The 18,639-nt window shown below is 37.4% G+C and overlaps 1 protein-coding gene across 4 annotated transcripts in view; it reads left to right on the top strand.

The window, feature by feature from the left end:
• Positions 1 to 18,639, top strand: part of LOC121442184 (PTB domain-containing engulfment adapter protein 1) — a 229,989-nt gene that overhangs the window by 199,614 nt on the left and 11,736 nt on the right. For 2 of the 4 annotated variants that reach the window (XM_041643623.1, XM_041643621.1), the window contains exons 6-10: positions 4,872 to 5,009; positions 10,534 to 10,650; positions 10,903 to 10,926; positions 11,339 to 11,431; positions 17,889 to 18,027. In XM_041643623.1, coding sequence (XP_041499557.1) covers positions 4,872 to 5,009; positions 10,534 to 10,650; positions 10,903 to 10,926; positions 11,339 to 11,431; positions 17,889 to 18,027 — 511 coding nt within the window. The remainder of the gene's footprint in view (positions 1 to 4,871; positions 5,010 to 10,533; positions 10,651 to 10,902; positions 10,927 to 11,338; positions 11,432 to 17,888; positions 18,028 to 18,639) is intronic. The other 2 variants (XM_041643624.1, XM_041643622.1) reach the window with 1 other exon arrangement.

Genomic DNA, 18,639 nt, shown 5'->3' on the forward strand with positions numbered 1-18,639 from the left:
TTTCTTAGGAGAAACTTTATCTACCTATTCAGGGTCCTTCTAATTAAACTCATTGTTTCTACATTTTATAATTCTAGCCTATCTTACCAGTTATCCTTCTTCCTTTGGTTTTTTTTTTTCCTATATTGTTAGTTTTAGTTGATCTTCTCTCCCAACCCCTTTGTTTCTTCCAGCTCCCAACCTCCGCCCCCACTTAATTCTTGCCACTGCAATATAATATGTCATAAGTCAGGCAATACTCAGAATAGTTCACGAGCATGAGCAATAAGCCTTAAAGGCCAAATAAGAATATGGTAAGCAGATTTTCTAATTGGCGGCAGCTAGATGTCTGCTTTATTTAGATATGGTATCATGAGCTGGCTGCCAGTGGTTGGTTAAAACCCAGCTGTATGTAATTGGCTGAAGTTGCTCTGTTATACGTACATAAAGTTAGGCTGCTAACATACTCTTGGCTTGCAAATTTGTTAGGCAAGAAATGAAATAGGCAGACAGTCTCAAACTAATGAGCTTCTGTATATTTCATTAGGCATTTCTGATACAGTTATAGTTTATCACATTGGGAATGAGCTCTTCGGGCAGAAGAATGGTTTGTATCTATCTATAAATAAAAATGGAATTTTTAAAATACACTATTAGTCAAGAAAGTCTTTCTTTTACAGATACTATGTTTTTCCCACTTGGATGGGTAAAAATTGAAATAAATGCAATCTCTGTAGCAGTTAGCGCCTATGCTTTTCTCATTTCTACTCCCTTTAGCTGTTCTCTACGTGTAGTGTGTGGTTCTGGAAACAGAGTATTCAGAGAAACACAAATTGATCTGAAAATTTCAGCTGTAATCAAAGATGTTGATTATAAGTATATGTGTTTCCTCGCTGTGTGTTTTGTTGGTGGTATTCCCAAATCTCTTTAGCACATCTCACAAAACTAGTTCTGGATTTAATATCCATGAATTTTATCACAAGATGGACTGTCTAACTCGATACAGAAAACAAGTTATGCCTAACTACAAGAAGCTCTGAGTTCAATCCCTAGTACCTAAAACAAAAAGCAAAGCAAAACAAACTAGAAAAGTCATCCCAAGAGAATGGAGTGATAGTCTTCCTCAGTTCTAGTCTTCTTAGGAAGATGACTTTGATAACTGCCTTACTTTATTTTATTTTTAATATGGTAAAATACTAGAGCATCGAGGGGAAGGCAAGGCAACCTTAATTGAAGCATCCTGTGATATTATATCCGCAAACAGAAAACAACTATGAAGACATGTTTATAGCTTCTCTGCTTTATGCATTCTAGGATATTCTGTCCAGGGGTGGTCTCATCCATCACTAACATGGCTCTTTCCACAATGTAATCAATATGATATCCTACTGATATGACCAAAGGCCCGTTTCTTCGTGTGATTCTGGGATTATCTCATGGTAATAGTTCCCATAAACCATCACACCAATATCAACAAATATTATGATAATGTGGGACTGATTACAACCAAATGTCTTCTGTTTCCATACTGGTTGCTGAGTGGATGAAAAATGACACATTCCACCACTAGTTATAGAAATGTTGTGTTTATCCTATAAATAAGAAGAAAAAAATAAAACATTCTTTTCTGAACTGTATAAATATAATTTATATTTTTATAAATTATAAAATTTATAAAATTAGTATAAAATTTATACTAATAAAAAGTCATTAGGTCTTTTTTCTAAACCATATAATGATGAGATGGAAATGTATCACAAACATTGTCATATAGTTATTAATGATATATCCTAGCTATTAGAATTTAGAGACTGCAGTATAGCTCAGGGTTGTTATTTGATTGACTATATAAAAGCAAAAAATATGTGTCAATGTGAAAAAAATCATTGCGCTATCAGGCAAAATATAGGAAAAAGTCTGAAACTTACACAACTTGTTGCTGGTCTAAAGATTAAGGGCAAGAGCCAGTGTGACCCTGTCAAAGGAGCAGCAGGTGGCAATTGACATCCAAGGAGTCAGCCCGCCAGGAGGTACTTCCCTGATGGATGAATGTCAGATAGGCAAGACACTGAGAGCACAGACCCCGGAATGGAATGTGATTTTCTTCTGCTGTGCCTTCACGTGTTTACTGCTGCAATCTTTCTCTGGTATCTGGTAGGGTGTGGTGAGATCACCACTGTCTATAATGAAGTGTGTTTTTCTCATGGAAACATTTCGTTCTACTGGGTGTTTTTATCTGTGGATTATTATGAAGATGACCCCTTCCTAAGCTGTCCTATCTAATTGATGATAATAATGTTAGTTTAAATAGAGTTTTGGTGATAAAAAATAAAACAAGGAAGTGTCACACACATGGGTTTCTCTTGAGGAGCCATATAGACTGTGGCTTAGGTTAACGACTAAGAGAAACAATTGAGTCCCAGGAGCAAAGCCAGCTCGAATTCCTTTAATCTTAATGCTGAAAGATACAGTCACAGCTTTCGGTGTGCATCATCAGCTGGAACAAAGCTCTAAAATACCTTCAGGATAGAGCAGATGTTTCAATAATAGCTTTGAGATGAAAAACCCCAGAAAACAATCTAAAGTTTGCGAGGACACAAAACTGAGGTCAAAATACAAAGCAGCCCAACTATTAATCATTGATGTACTTTTCTTGCTAGGACTGATTGATGACCAAGGATGATTATTAATTCCGTATACTTATTTCTGACCTCTATCTCCTGACATAAGAACCTGATGAGTTGGTATGCACACTAAAGACTCAAAGCATGGCTGACTAATTCTTTTTCATGTATAAAAGTTTAGGTTTGTGATTCCTTTAAGATTCCTATAAAATTACCTCTAAAGATAAGGAATAAAGTAATTGGTCCTTTCTTTGTAACTGAAAAATACAACCTGCCATTAAAAGACCTGACTGAGAAGAGTATCTTGATTACCTATATGGCTAATCTATAACAAGTTGCTTGGGTATGAATGTATTTAGGTTCTTGGGATAAATTGTTTTTTTTTTACCTGTATTACATAAAATGTTTAATCTTGTAAAGAACATGGAGACCGTTCTGTTTTTTACTTGTGTTCATTGTAATCATTCACTGAAACACAGAATATATACTGTAACTGCAGTATAATTTTTATATTGCCTGAAATATTTTGTTGAGGCATGTAAACTGTAAGGGAAAGAATATAGTTAAAATGAGTTAGAAGGAAAAAAAAATCAACAATGAAGAAGTTAGAAAAAAAAACATCACAAATGAGAGATGGAAATCACCAAGAAAATAAAGAATATAGAATGAAAACGAAGAATAAAGAAAAGGTCTGATGGAAACCGTCAAGAGAGTGTTTCATACTTAACTCATCCAGCAAATGCTTGGTGACCTGTCCTTAAGCTGCCCCTCAGGTGATGCATTGCTGCAGATGAATTCTCTTAGCATTTGTTATCTATGGCATTTAAGTTCTTATTTTCAGTCTGTTTTTTTTTAATTTTTTATTGAGAACAAAAAAAAGTTTCCGCCTCCTCCCAGCCTCCCATTTCCCTCCCCCTCCTCCCGCTCTTCTCCCCCTCCCCCCACTCCTCTCCCCCTCCCTCTCCAGTCCAAAGAGCAGTCAGGGTTCCTTGCCCTGTGGTAAACAAACTAGAAATAAGAGTGATAGGTTAAATCAAAGCAAGCATGAGTGTAAAATGCAAAAAGATAAGATTCTAAGGCATCATTGCTACTGATTTTAAGACAGTCTTTGAGTTTCTGAATCAACTGTAATAAATACAGAGGGAAATGTTTATAGCAGACACTCTGGGGTTTAAAATTAGAAAGATAATTATCTAGTCAGTCTTGGATACAATTATAATAGCTCCCATCACTAATCTTTTACATGTCCACCAAATACTGCGATGACCAGAGGTTCTTACTGACGTTGTGTGTTATAATGCACTTTGAAATAAAGGATGCGTATAGCTTGAATAGAAAACAGAATGATTATTGATTGTATTTTATTTCATCAGTTATAATTAAGTAAAACATAAGATGTTTTTCTAACCCTAACATGTTTCAGAAAACTATGGTGATAAATAGATAATATTGATGATAATACTGAGTTTCATAATTCAGTGATATATGGGTCTCTCTGTGTGCATCTGTTCTCATGTTACTGCTCTATCTGTCTGGTCCCGTAATTGTCTTTCTGCCCATTAGAAGTCTTAATTCCATCATCTGCAGGCAGTGATGATGAGCGCCCTTCCCCATGTGTGTGTGGTGTGTACTATGAATGAATTCTGAAGTTCTTCTGCTATCAAAGTTGCAAGGATGACCTTCCTCAACAGAAAAGGCTAATTCATGAGTGAATAACAATATGGACCTGGTATTTAGTAAGAGAACTATGAATGAGTTGTTACTGGGCCTTGTGTAAACTTGCACAGAGGTGGTTCTGTTCTAGACTATAGTGCTAATTATTACCAGTAGCACAAAGTGCAAAGAGGTTGGCATAATTTCTTCTTTTTCTATAAACCTTTTGAAATGTTTTAATATTTTGGGGCTAAGTATACTCCTATGTAAATGTTCAAGGTGTGAAGAATATGGTTTTTAAAGATCCTTTGTAGGATCGCAGAATCCTACAAAGTGGCCCAGAAATGCTGCGAGCCACTGATCAATCCTCCTTTCTCCAGCATGCACTGGTGTGTGCACTGTTGCAGCGAATGTCTTGTTCCAACCATGAGTCAGGCGTTCCGCCTCCGTTATGTTCGGATTTGTGTAAAATCAGGCGTGTGCAATTCCAAGACCAAGATTTGACAGGTTATCGCTGCACGTTTAGAACTGTGAGGTGTCTTATTAATGCTGCCGACGTTTCAAAAAGTGGAAGAAAATACAGTCAACTTCATTTGTTTCCGTTCCTGTTCACAGGAAGTCCAACATAACTGCCAGCTTCATAGAATATCATTCTGCGCCGATGATAAAACCGACAAGAGGATATTCACTTTCATATGCAAAGATTCCGAGTCAAATAAACATTTGTGTTATGTATTTGACAGCGAAAAGTGTGTAAGTATGCCAGATGTTTTAGGGTGGTTTGTTCTCTTTTATAAGCCAGGGATTGTCTTGTTTCCGGCATTAACAAAGTATTTGGAAAAGAATAAGGCCTGCAAACACTTAATGCACCACTAATAGATTCATCCTGCCGTGAGAACAGGCTTCACAATTTTATCCTAACTAAATGCTCATGTTTGTTAGCAAAAGCTCACATGCAAATTTCTTTGGCTACTTTTATCTCTTTGTATTTATCTCAAAGTCATTTAGTTTATTTTAAATTTTAATTTAAAAGTTATTGACATATGTCTTCATGATGCAAAGAGGAACAGTGAGCCCAGGTTTTCTTGGAATATGAGGAATTTAGTGAAGACATGTCTTCAGCTGAGGAATAAATGCTGTATGCCTTCTTAAAATGTTCCCAGTTCTTTGAACGTTGACTTGATGTTTATTATTCAGAACACTTAGCATAAGTAGTGATGTGGAGCCCCCTTCCCCGTGTGTGTGTGTGTGTCGGAGGGGGGGTGTTACTATGAATGAATTCTGAAGTTCTTAGCATGTAAGGGCACTTAGGAAATTCTGAGTCATGCAACAATTCCTGAATCACCCAACATCTGAAGGAAAACCGTGTGTCTTGCTCATGAATGTGAGCTCATTTTCATAGCCAAGGCCGAGTTCTGCCATGAAACCTATGATGTGAATTCTGAGCGCATATTGCAACCATTGAATATGTCAATGGAAAACCATCCAACCTCAACAGTGCTATTGGATTAAAATGGAAACAGAGCTAAACTCATTTAGACTCTATTTTTGCCTTGTTCTCAAAAATAGCAAATTAGGTGATTCATATTTTTGATTTTACAGACCTTTTGAGAAAAAAATACCTGTTTATTTCATATCTATTCCTTGTATCAGGTGGATAACAGATACCCAGTAATTTTATATCTTGATGGAAAATACATTGTTGAAATTTATCCCAAGTAGCCACATCTTTTACGTTTTAGAGCTCTTAAAAAGCAAGTTCATAGGGTGTTTATGTGGCATCCTAAGATCTACTTGGGATTTGTAAACATTACAGAATATCTCATCTGAAAAATATGCTTATCGCTGCAAGGCAATGTTCTACAGACAAGAGGGAACTTTATATGGAGACCACACTATTTTTGAAACTTATCCCATTTCACAAATAAACCATAGTTGCATATTCCTCTGCTTTTTCAACATGTGGTTTGCAGATGACTTTGTATGTTTGAGAATATTAAAGCTGATATTCCTAAAAATCATTTCTATTTTAAGATAAAACAGTCTTTTTACATTTTCACCAAAACAATAAGCTCAATTTTATTTCATCCATGCCTTGAACATAGAAAGCAGCTTCCTTGGGATCCTCTGAAATGTTTCTTAATTAGAATTCTTAATAAATATCAGCATGTATTACTAAGTGCCCACCCCAATGGTAAAACAGTAATGACAATGACAGTACTGATCACCACCACTGTCCCAGGAACGTGACTGATAACAGTACAGCTAATCAGTGTTATTGTGGATGTGGCAATGACTCTCAAGGATGATTTGGCAGCATGTACAGTGCCCATATGGTTTGGCATCAGAATTGTCTTTCTGTTAGTGTATCTTGAATGAATGCTATCAAACACGGAAGGAGAGGAGCAAAGCTATAAGAAAATACTAGGAATGCACATGCTGAAAGGACAGGGAATAGTCTAGCATGCTAAAACCATTCAAGAGCATGCCATTTGCCTTGAAAGTGGCATTTGGGGAGCATACAAAATAGCACTCCAAAGGTGAGGAAAGTATAGCATTAAACAGGTACATTTTATATTGCTGCCTAAGGACAGCAATGGTTTAAAACAAAACAAGGAAAGAACAGAAGACGAAAATGTATACTTTCTACCTTCCAGAGAAGTTTTCGCGTTGCATCCACTTTTGGAGCATTTGCTTCTGTCATAAACTATCTAAGAATATATTTCTACTGAACTCACATGGTCTTTGTACAATAGAAACCCAGACTTAAGTCTTGCCATTTAAAGCTCAATTAGATTAAGTCTCTAAGATTTCTTTCTGAAGACTGTTTCCATAAATGTTTTAAGATTAAGAATTTTCAAGGTATTTTAATACTTAATAAGGAATTATCTTCTCCAATATACTTGCTGATATTTTCCCCATAATGTAACTTCCACAATTAAATACATAAATGTCAAATACAGGTAGTTTAAATTGAAGCAATAGAAATGACAAATTCAGGTTTTCAGTTTTTCTGGAAGTCACTGTAGTGTACACAGTGCTCCGCCACATCTTAGAGTTGCTGCGGAAAACCGATTTGACTCCCCCTTCAAAATCCCAAAGTGAAATGTTCATGGATATTTAAATTGCTTAAATAAAGTCACTCCATGTAGCTGCCAGATGCCTGGAAGAAAAAAGCCACCATAGCAATGGACTGAGAGCAGCTGATGAGTATTGGCTCATCCATTGTCTTCTGTAGGCTAATGTGAAGGTTGCTATTGGGCAAAAGACTCTTACAGAGATGACAAAACTAGCTAAGCCCAGGAAAAGTTGTTTGGAAACCTCAGAGGAGACAGGACTCATGTCAAAAACCCTCAGTGACCTGCAGTATAAAGTCTATGAAGCTAGAGAGTGGGCAAAAACATCACATTTCATTGACGACGAGGTCATATAGATGAGAAAGATGCACAGGAAAGACATCCGTGGTAGCATTTGTTAGGAAAATGCAGTTGAAAAATCAAACTGAGACATTATCCCACAGCTCCCCGAAAGATTACAACAAAGCCTCCCAATGCTGCTGAGGATGTGGAAAAGGCATGACTCATGTGGAGCTGCTGGGAACACTAAATGCTAAAGCCACTCAGGGTAAACAGTTTGTGAGTCTGTTAAGAAGCAACATCCAACTCTTGCATGAACGGCTTAGAAACTCACCACACAGAAATCAAAGCTTAAAATATTCACAGAAAACAAACCTGATAATGTTTACAAAAAGACACACATATGTGTTTGTTTGCATGAATTCCTAGTTACTAACAGTCCCAAACTACAATCACCCTAAAAAGTGGGTGAATAGTCAGTCTTTTATACATTTAAACCTCAGAACCCTATTTAGCAATGGAAAGAAGTGAGCTGTCAATGCATAAAGCATCCTGACGATTCTGCAGACAAGGGAAAGGGCCAGTCCCTGGACATAGTGTTCCATGATTCTACATCTTTAGTTCTCCCACACAGGCAAAATCATAGACACAAAACTAATTGATGTTTGCTGGTGTAATGAGGAAGAGCTGAGAACAGATTGAGAAAGAAATGTCTCTACAGCAACGTGAAGGATGGTTATGAAATTTTCTGTGCTTTGGCCATATTATCTGTATTCTAGCTGTGATTTGTGCTGTAGCTTTGAGATATAGTACCATTAGGAAGAGCAGGACACAGTGTTACCAAAACCTCTCTATGGAAATTCTTGCAATTTAAGGTAAATCTAAAAAATGTAACCAGTCTCCTTCTGTCCTGCTAGCAGGCTCCCAAATAATGTCATGGAGACTTATTAATTATGAAAGCTCAGACTTAGCATAGGCTTGTCCCACTAGCTTTTATAACTTAAACTGACTCATTTCTATTAATCTACATTTTACCATGTGACTTTTTATCTTTTTCTTCATTCTGTATGTCCAACTTTCCCCATTGGCATATCACTGGCATAATTCACATGCCTAGATTCCTCTTCCTCTTCCTCTTCCTTTCTCTCTCTGAAAATCCCATCTATCCTCCATGCCTAGCCATTGGGCATTCAGGTTTTTACTACACCAGTCACAACAATACATCTTCAGAGTGCACAAATATGCCACAAGAAAAACAATCACAAGAAAAGTGATGGCCTATTTCAAGCCAAACATTTCTCTTCCTTTAAATAAATAAGTGCTATAGAGTCATTGATGACCACAGACCTGCAAAGCCAAACAGAGACAGAATGTGAGTGGTTGCACACACCTTTTGTTCCAGCACTTGGGAGGCAGAAGTAGTCAGATCTCTAGGAGTTCAAAGCCAATCTTGTCCGCAAAGTGAATTACAGACCAGCCAGGGAACCACAGTGTTACCCTACTTCAAAACAACAAAACCCCCACATTTTCTGTTTCAAATTCAGAAGAAGGCCTATTCTACAATACAACGGACTGCAGTTCCTTTTCCAGGTTAAAGCATACTATGCTATTAAAATTTTACATTTATATAATTTCTACTGATTCTTTGTAGAAAACTGGGGTATTGTCAAGACATACATGCATCATTAATATAGGAGGAATCCTCTCTATCCAATATGTCTACAGTGGGAACATTTATAATGATTTCTTATAGTCATATTCTGTTTTAATTTTTGAAACAGCCTACATTTTTCATTTTTATTTTATATAGCAAAGATCTCCTTTAATGACATGACAATGTCAATTAAATATCTAACTTTTTAGAAAATGTTTTAGGTAGCTTAGAGTACCTAAAAAGTATTACAATGCTGATTTGTTACAGGGGAATATTTTCAGTACTTAAAGCTACCACCCTTGTCCTATCATTAAAAACAGGCACATTGCTTTTATTATAACATTTATCTGTACATTGAATCAGTTAGTGCCTTCTAAACTCCTACTTAATTAAGTAAATAAATATTTCGTGAGTTCTTTATGCAAATGTCATGAAACTCTGGAGACTCAGGTGAAGAAGGAATGAGGTAGTGAATTGGGGTGTCTGCAGCTGTCTCTTTCTGAGAGAATATATACCAGTTCCAATTCAGATGACAGCTGCCCTTTGATAAGTTATGTTATCATCATCTTTTTTCTTGACACAATATATACCAGATCCAATGCCAATGTCAGGTCTACTTTGTTCTGTTATCACCATCTTACAAAAATGTGAATTGTGAACATCACTGAAAATTAGAGGCTCTCATATAAAATTTCACATCTCTGCCCTCATCGCCTGTATTTAAGATCTGACCCTGTTTGAAACTGCTCAGTTATGTGAGGAGCAATGAACCAGCTGGAATTAGCTACTCCGTCTAGAGAGGTCTTCCCTGGAATTGTCCAGGGACTGTCCCTACCCCTGGTGACTTCATTCATGCTACCTGCCCAGAGTTTAAAACTCCTTCTCATTAGAAAAAGATAGCAGTAACAAGACAGCAGGAGAAACCACTCAATTTGATGCTTGCCTTTAACTGGTACTAGGTATTTAAGGAAGCAAGAAAACAGCTGCAGAAAACTATTCAATTAAACAGAGGGGAGTTTGTAAAAGTAGCTCACAGGGCTTTCTAATTCCAATTGCTGCTCTTTGGTGGCCTCCTTTCTCTTCACTTGATTTTACTCTTGAGGCTGAGGGACCACAGATCTTTATGCCAGCCCTGAATACTTTCAACTCATGTCTCTGAAGAGCTCCATGTTTTTTGTTGGTTGGTTGGTTTGGGGGTAGGGTAAATAATGCCTTGATTAATTGTTGCTAATATGCAGATCTTCATTGTATGGCTTTTTTTTCAAAGGCTGAAGAAATAACATTAACAATTGGTCAAGCATTTGATCTGGCATACAGGAAATTTCTAGAATCTGGAGGGAAAGATGTGGAAACAAGAAAGCAGATTGCTGGGATGCAGAAGAGAGTGAGTAACCTAAACTTCTTGCTTCACATCTGTCTGGTGTGTGTACAGGGAAATTTGTGTATGTTCAAACAAACCGAGAAGGCCTGCCATTTATTGTCCCTAACACGGTGGGCGCTGCTCGCAACATATTCCTATAACTCTTCATCCCGGGGCCTCTGCACAGTCTTTAACTGTTTTATATTGAATTCCCACAAGAACTTAGTGTTCTCATGTGACTTTGCTTCACTTCCTGATGCTTCTCATGGGGATCAGAGCAGCAGAGGCAGCAGATGCTGGGTAAGTGGATTCCCATGCAGCTCGGATTCCTTCGTAATTCAATTATGCCCCGTCTCCACCCTCCCATGTTCACAGGCAGCTTTTCTGTCTTGTGGTTCTATACCCCAAGATGGGTATCACCTACACCACTCAACAAGTAAACACAGAAATAAATATTAGAAACATAAAATTTTCACACACAATATTTTTTTAAATTTATTATCATCCTAGTGGCCTTGGATCTTCTGATATTTGCTGAACTGTGGCAAGTAATGCTCCTTGTGCACCAAAGACTTTTGAATTTTATAAATATAAAATATAAATGAATTTTATAAATAAAATGTTCTTTGCTAAGGTAACTGAGATAATACAGCCAATATTTTCCAAGAAAGAAATAATCCTGAAAATTATTCAATGATCTTTTGATTTTTAGATCCAAGATTTAGAAACCGAAAATATGGAACTTAAAAATAAAGTCCAAGATTTAGAAAACCGGTTGAGAATAAGCCAAGTGTCATCCTCTCCAGTAAGTACATTGAGAGTGTAATTGTACGATGTCAAACACCTCCTAATCTTGAATCCTTCTTTGATTCAAATCATTCTGTGATCAATAATAAAACTAACTCCGGTTAAGATGAAGACTGCTCAGCAGGGTGCCTTTTCACGTTTAAATTTTGTAGATAGTTCACAACATGGTTATTTTTCATGTTACTCTTTTTGTTACCCCTTGTTACCTAAAATTATTTCAACCTTACTTTGATCTTAAGAGTGAATATACTTTCTCCCTTTGTGGCAAGTCCTGTCCTTCTTTCCTGTTGGTTATCGCTTCCTGGGGTGAGTCACAATTTTCATGCAGGCTAGCCCCACAGTGCTGAGCTTCACCTTAGGAAATAGACTGAGAACAAGACCATGTACTAGACGTGGTAGCTTCAGACACTGAAATGTCCAGGTTCGGTTCAGACATCATGCAAACATCTGGTATGAAATTATTTGTGTCTGACCTGATCCATTTTTAAATCTTGTCCCCAATACCATTATTGGGGATGATACCATTATTAAGTGATTTCAGCCAAGGGGATTATTTTTGAGAGAGGTACAATTTAAAGCTATATTGTTTTCTAGCAATGATGTAGTTAATACTGAATATTTTCCTGTTTAATAATCTGTACCACTAATAATCTTTATAATGCATTTTATTCACACTGTTTACCTTAAAGCATGGGTGTGTGGAGTTGAACACAATTGAGACCAGTAAACTGTTGGAAAGATTTTGACAATTTATATATAAAGTATTTATATATAATTTATATATAATTTTATAGAATAATATCATAATAGCTTATCAGTTCATCACCATGAAGAAGGATGCTTCTATGAGAACTGGGCTTAGGGCTTCAAACTAGCATAACCTGGAAATTGATCGTTTTTTCAGTTTACTTTAAACTCTTGTTTTTCCATCCTCTGTACTGAGAGAGTTGGTCTACCATTGCCCAGCATTGGAAACAGTCTGCTGCTCCAGCTGAACACAAAGAATTGGCAGACTCCTAAGTGCAGACAATATACTCAGTGGGCATATTGGTCTTATCCCAATCCTTCTTACTCTTATTCTTCGCTTTATCCAACCCTCGAGGATTTTGTGTTGTTTTATTTTGGCTTGCTTCTCTTTTTTCAAGATCCAGAACAATGGCTTTGTCTTCTGCTTTGACCCAAAAATATGCAAAATGAAGCACACACCCTTTTGAGCCATGTTAAAATGCTTATTTTAAGTTTTGTTGTAAAACACAGAGTATGAGGGAGGGTGCTTTTCCAGTGAGTCTTGAGTGGTTGTTTCTAGAACTTATCAGGCATGCTTTGGTTCAGTCTTTGGGTCCTCAAAAGATAAAATAAGTTTGTCGTTATTTTTGATGCAAACCCAAAAAATATTCACTGTTTCCTTCCTGCAAGGACAGAAATTCGAGGCCATTTCATTGAAGGTGAAGGTTTGGGAGGATCAAATGAATTTGGAACACATTCGCAGAACTGCTCCCACCCTAACAGAGCATGTCAATTTGTCTCAAGGCAGACACTGTCCTACACTAATGCTGGGTAACTGTGAAAATATCAAGACAAGGGTGAAGTTGTAATTGAGCATGGGTGGTTTAAGTAAGATACAGTAAGAGCTTGGTTAAAGAAGACAAAGTTTCATTTAAGCAATACTCATGGGTTTAAGGGTCTTACTGAGATCTGAAGCAGTGGTTCTCAGCCTCCCCAGTGTTGCAACCCTTTACTACAATTCCTCATGTTGTGATGACCTTAACCATAAAATTATTTTGCTGCTATTTCATGATTGTAATTTTGATACTGTTATGAAAGGTAATGTGAATATCTGATATACATGATATCTGATATGTGACTCTGTTTAAAGGGTAGTTCAACCACCAGAGGGACCATGTCCCATGGCTTGAGAACCTGTGTTCTTGAGCATGCAATGGTTATTTTGACAGTAAGTAAAGGATGGGAGTATGATAAAGAACATAGAAAAGTTTTCATTACTAAGAAAGTGTCAGTCCAAAAGTATTCTAGATTTCTAAACTTTAGATGAAGTTAAGTAATAGTAATGCTAAAACTATGAATGATGACAAATCTATCATTACAGGCTTTTGTTACCCTCTTTTGTTCTTTATTTTCGGTACATTTTTAATAAAGATAGAATTACATCTCTCTCCCTTTTCCCTCCCTCCTTCCACCCCCTCCCAGGTACCCTCATCTCATCTCTTCCATGGATACTCAGACCAACCTATTTCCCTACTCTCCAAGTGGTTTTAGAAATTGGTCCCCAGGCAAAAGTATTATTTAGATACACTGAGAAGTTCCCTTCCTTGACTCCACACTTTGCTTTGTTCTGTGTTCTCGTGGTTTGGCAATCAATGAGAGGCTGTTTTGCTGCCATTTGGGACCAATTGTCTAGAAGCAAGCTGAATTAAGTTCATTATATCTGCACGGCAGTGTCACTTATGTTTATATTTGAAAGGGGGGTTTATTCTGCCCTTCTGGCCTCATGAAAACACTTTCAGGAGATTGTCCCCTCATAAAATGTGGGTACACCAAATTACGTCAAACTTTTCCTCCTGATTTCTGTGTCTGAGTGCTTGCATTTTCCTTTACTACGTACAGAAGCTTTCAACCAAATCAAGTTGTTCCCAAAAGTTAAATGAATAAAATTATAGTTTCCAGGAATACTGGACTGTCTATTGCTGGGTAAAGCAAATGTCTCCCTTTCAATTCACCGGAGTTAGACAAAATTCTACTTTTATATAATCTGCTGCGCAGCCATTCATTAGACTCGATAAGACAATTACAACTTAAAATTGTGTATTGCGTTGTGGTTAAACAATGTGCTTTCTCAAATGCTCTTGAACTCAACCTAGGCAAGAACCCATTATGAAAACTCTCAATTACGCAATAACGCAAACGAGAGTCTCTAAACAGAGGCACGAAGTGTAAACACGAACATCGGTAAAGAACATTTGGTGCCCGCAGAAAATGATGACTACGTCCCAGCTTTGGGATTATTGGCTGAACCCAGATGATCCAGAGACAAAGCCTATGGAATGGGAAGCAAGCGTGTTTTCTGTCCAGTTCCCCAGGGCAGTACCTGCGCACAGCACTGAGCTTTTGTCTCAAGTTTCTTTTCAGGGTTTGTGGCTAGGTTAGTCACAAGCATTTAACTTAAATATTTTTAAATGAAATATAAGATAATAGGTCTCATAATTAAGAAATTATAAACCCACTTTAGATCTGGGGGCCTGAAATGGTACTTCCCTGGTGGTATAAGTTTCAAATTAGAGGGTTTGTTATTTTTAAGGATTACTAAAATGTACCTTAAGTAGTTAACAAGTGCCGAGAGGGGAGAAATTAGTCTTCCCCATGGATGAACCCCCTAATGAGTTATCTAGTCCTTGTTCCTGAGAACATAGACAAAGAAATATCACTAAATGAAATCAGTAGGTTGTACCTATGTATTAATACATTTATATACATATGTAACAGTAACACTTAAAGAAAAAAAGGCCAAGGGTTTGGGAGGGAGGGAGGGAACTCTATGGAATATATATGGGAGGAATTGGAGGGAGGAGGGGAAGAGAGTAAGTGGTTTTACTGTATTTCAATTTTTAAAATACAAATTAAGACAAGTTCAGTAAAGATGAATTTTACAATGAGTCAATATTTGGACCCTGGCGAAAAAAGGGCTATCCACCCACCATGCCACATGCCACCACCGCAGAGCTGGGGCAGTTTTGAGTTGAGTCACGCTCTCTCCTTCCCAGCTGGGTATATGCTCATGGGTCTCTGCATTTCAAGTCTTGATACAGAAGCCCTCTCTGACACCTTTGCTCAAGGCATCTCTTTAATATTGCTGCCAGATTTCTTCATGCCGAGGGTCTTTGCCACACTTCTCCCCTCTCCGATTCTGTATTCAGCACTTCTTTGTCTCTTACAAAAAGAAAAAAAAAGGAAAACCAAAAGGTTAACCTTGGTGAATCTTTTGTCCAGGTTCCCTCAGCAATCACCTACTACGTCATGCCTTACCTCTACCCTTTCAGTGGCTGTTATGGGGGAAAATGCAATGGAGTGTTGATGTAGTAGGGCTCCCTCTTTCCAGCCTCTTGCCTAGAGTATCATAGTAAATGAATAAAGGCTCAACTATAGCTTTGATGTCAGATTGTTGAGTTAATTAGCGACTATAGAATCTGACACCTGGAGAGAGCTCAGCTCTTGACAGGAAGTGTTCATGACAGAAGAGTGACTCCCAAAGTCTTGATACTCAGACCCTGTTTACTATGCTACTTGCCTGCTATATGACCTCCAATTTCTATGAGGTCCTTGTTAACTTCCTTTCCATCTCCAGAATGTCTTACCATGGGGAACTCCTTACTTTCAGGGTGGGCAGAGAGCTGGAGTCACTGTTTTAGATTTTAGCTTTGCTCCTGAGCTTACAGAGTTTTATATCTTACAACCTATTGGGCATTACTTCTGTGAAAATGCAAACATTGCGATAGTCATAATTACAAAGTCTGGAAGATTACTAAAATGTATACTAACACTAGAAAATTCTCTGGTCACTAATTATTCACCAGAATGTCTTCCATGATCATGACTATTCCTCTTAGTGAGCAGCCCCATCACTTGGACCCTAAAACACATCACAGGCTTTCTCAGTTTCTTCTCTGTCTTCCACTGATGTCCTGGTGATTCCAATATTCTGTTTAAAACTCTGAATATATGACAATATTTCAATTAAAAATGAACAGTGAGAACTCATACAGATATTCATCTTCAGCGGGGTTTTGAAATTTCCACAAAACTCTTTCCCAAACGATCTTCATTTATGCTCTTCACTCTTTCCGAGCCTCCTTGCTCCTCCTTAGCATGTTTCTCGTTCTGTCTTCCTCTTCGGCTGCCACACAGAGTGTCTGGTCATGTGCCACATGCATTTCTGAGACACTCATCCTGTTTCTGGAGCACTAGCAATGATCCATCTCTGTCTAAGCATGTCTTCCATTTCTGTCTCTTCTGTCAACTTGTCTGGTTCCAGATTGTTGGTGGAAACACTAATACCACTGTCTGTTCAGGCCAGTCAGTGAGAACAGCAATCCAAGACCTCGTGTGACTTATTAAGCAGAAAACTTGCTATCCATTCCCTAGTTAAAAAGAGTTCTTGTAGAACATGTCGTTATGAAGTGCTAAAAGAAGGTGTGCCTTGAATTGCTGGGATGGGACCTGGGGCCTTTATAGGATTTTTATTTTCTTAAGTTTATGCTGAGCAGAGTTTGAAGCAGAGAGCCCTCGGAGTTTAGAAGCTGAGAATATGCATAGGATCAGTACAGAGAAGCAATATTACTGCTTTCTAGTGTCAGGTAAGATTTAACATTTTTATGCCTTAAAGAGAGATATTGGATGTGAGGGAAGACAGAAGAGGATTAGGAGAGCAACATTCCCAAATGTAGAAGGGATGAGAAGTATAATGGAAAATTATGAAGAAGGGCAAATAGTGGTATTTTTATGCAGAAAAATGTATTAACACGCGTTTTAGACGAACAACTAACCAATTTCTCTCAACATGCAACCAGTGTCCTGTGATTTTTATTCTTAACTATACTGTCAACATGAGCCACTCTTGGCAATCTTTCTTCAGTCTAATAGGAAGAGTAAACACTTCTATTCCTCTCTAAAGAATTCATACTTTAATCAGATACAGTCTCCATAGAAGATTATACTATATTTTAGTTAGCTTGGCACATGGGTGATTCTCCCATTTTACATTATTTTTGAGTGCATTTTCAGAGGATGTTAATATTCAGTTTTGTATATTTTCCTAGTCCTGATCTGTATTGTATAATTTGAGAATTTGAGTATTACATTGTTGGTTGTTAATTTGTTTACAAGGCTGCTGGGTTTTTTTTGTTGTTGTTGAAAATGTGAAGTTATTCAGGAAAAAATTACTGCAATAAATACCAATTACTTGCTCCTGTACTTGCAAATTGATGTGTTCTACCTTTCAGAATACAAAAATGTCAATTGAGTTTTGACATTTACAATTAAGAAAGTCTCTTATGGTCAACTGTTCGTGTTCAAAACCTCATGCAATGTCAATTTCAAAACTTTCCTTTCTAGTCAAATAGTTTCTAAGGTATTTGCTATTTTCTGACAGAGCTGACAAGGGTTTGTAAGTATACAAAAGCCCAGCACACCTCGCCCATCAATCTTGAGCAGTGTCCACACTAGTGTTGCTATTTACATTGAGAACAAGTTTTTGTTGTTTTCTAAGTGAGCATTTGGTGTATTGGTCTGAACCACAAGAAACTGTAGTTAACCACGTTTCATTTACACATAGGTTATCTGACTCCCCTCGGGACTGTGCTTGTGTGGTTTACATATGTGACATTCCCGGTACAGTATTAAGTATTCGTGGGCGATCACACTGATTCCTATCTTCATTGCAGGCCGGCAGTGTCACGGTGAAATCTCCTTCCACTGACATCTTCGATATGGTTCCCTTTTCCCCAATATCACACCAGTCTCCCACGCCTACTCGCAATGGCACACAGCTCCCACCAGTACCTAGCAGATCTGCTGAAATCCGTAAGCTCTCTTAAAAATATTCGTATTCTTTTTTTTGTTTATGTTTTGTTTATTTTTTTTAGTTGTTAAAAAAAAAATTCCGCCTCCTCCCCGTTTCCCATTTCTCTCCCCCTCCTCCCACACATCGTCCCCTCCCCCTACTCCCCTCCCCCTCTCCCCCTCCCCCCACTCTCTTCATTCTCGTATTCTTGCTATTTGGGTGTGTTTTCCCTCTTTCACATTTCGTGAAAATAACATAATGAGCCAACAGCTTTAATTATTGAAGGATTATGCTTTTATATGGGTTTCAAATTTGAATAATTCTATTTAACTTTATAATTGAAAAAAATTCTAAATACATCTCCATTTGCAAGTTGAACCTGATATGGACAATAAGATTTTGATATAAGTCTACTTGAATCATAAAAAGTTTAACTGTGCAGTTATATTTATTTAATATAACTGTTCAAAATAAGTAGGAGTCATTATGTACTCCTTTGTAATATGCTTACTAGAGTAGTTTAGATATTCTTACAAGGCCTTGCTGTGTCCTTAATGGGAGAATATGTAAAGAGTGTATATCCTATGATTTTTCTGTGTATACTGTCATTTAAGGGGATTGTCTTTGATATA

This window comes from Microtus oregoni, unplaced genomic scaffold (genome assembly GCF_018167655.1).
Source record: "Microtus oregoni isolate MIOR12 unplaced genomic scaffold, Mior012 000087F_ref0000451, whole genome shotgun sequence".
NCBI lineage: Eukaryota > Metazoa > Chordata > Mammalia > Rodentia > Cricetidae > Microtus > Microtus oregoni.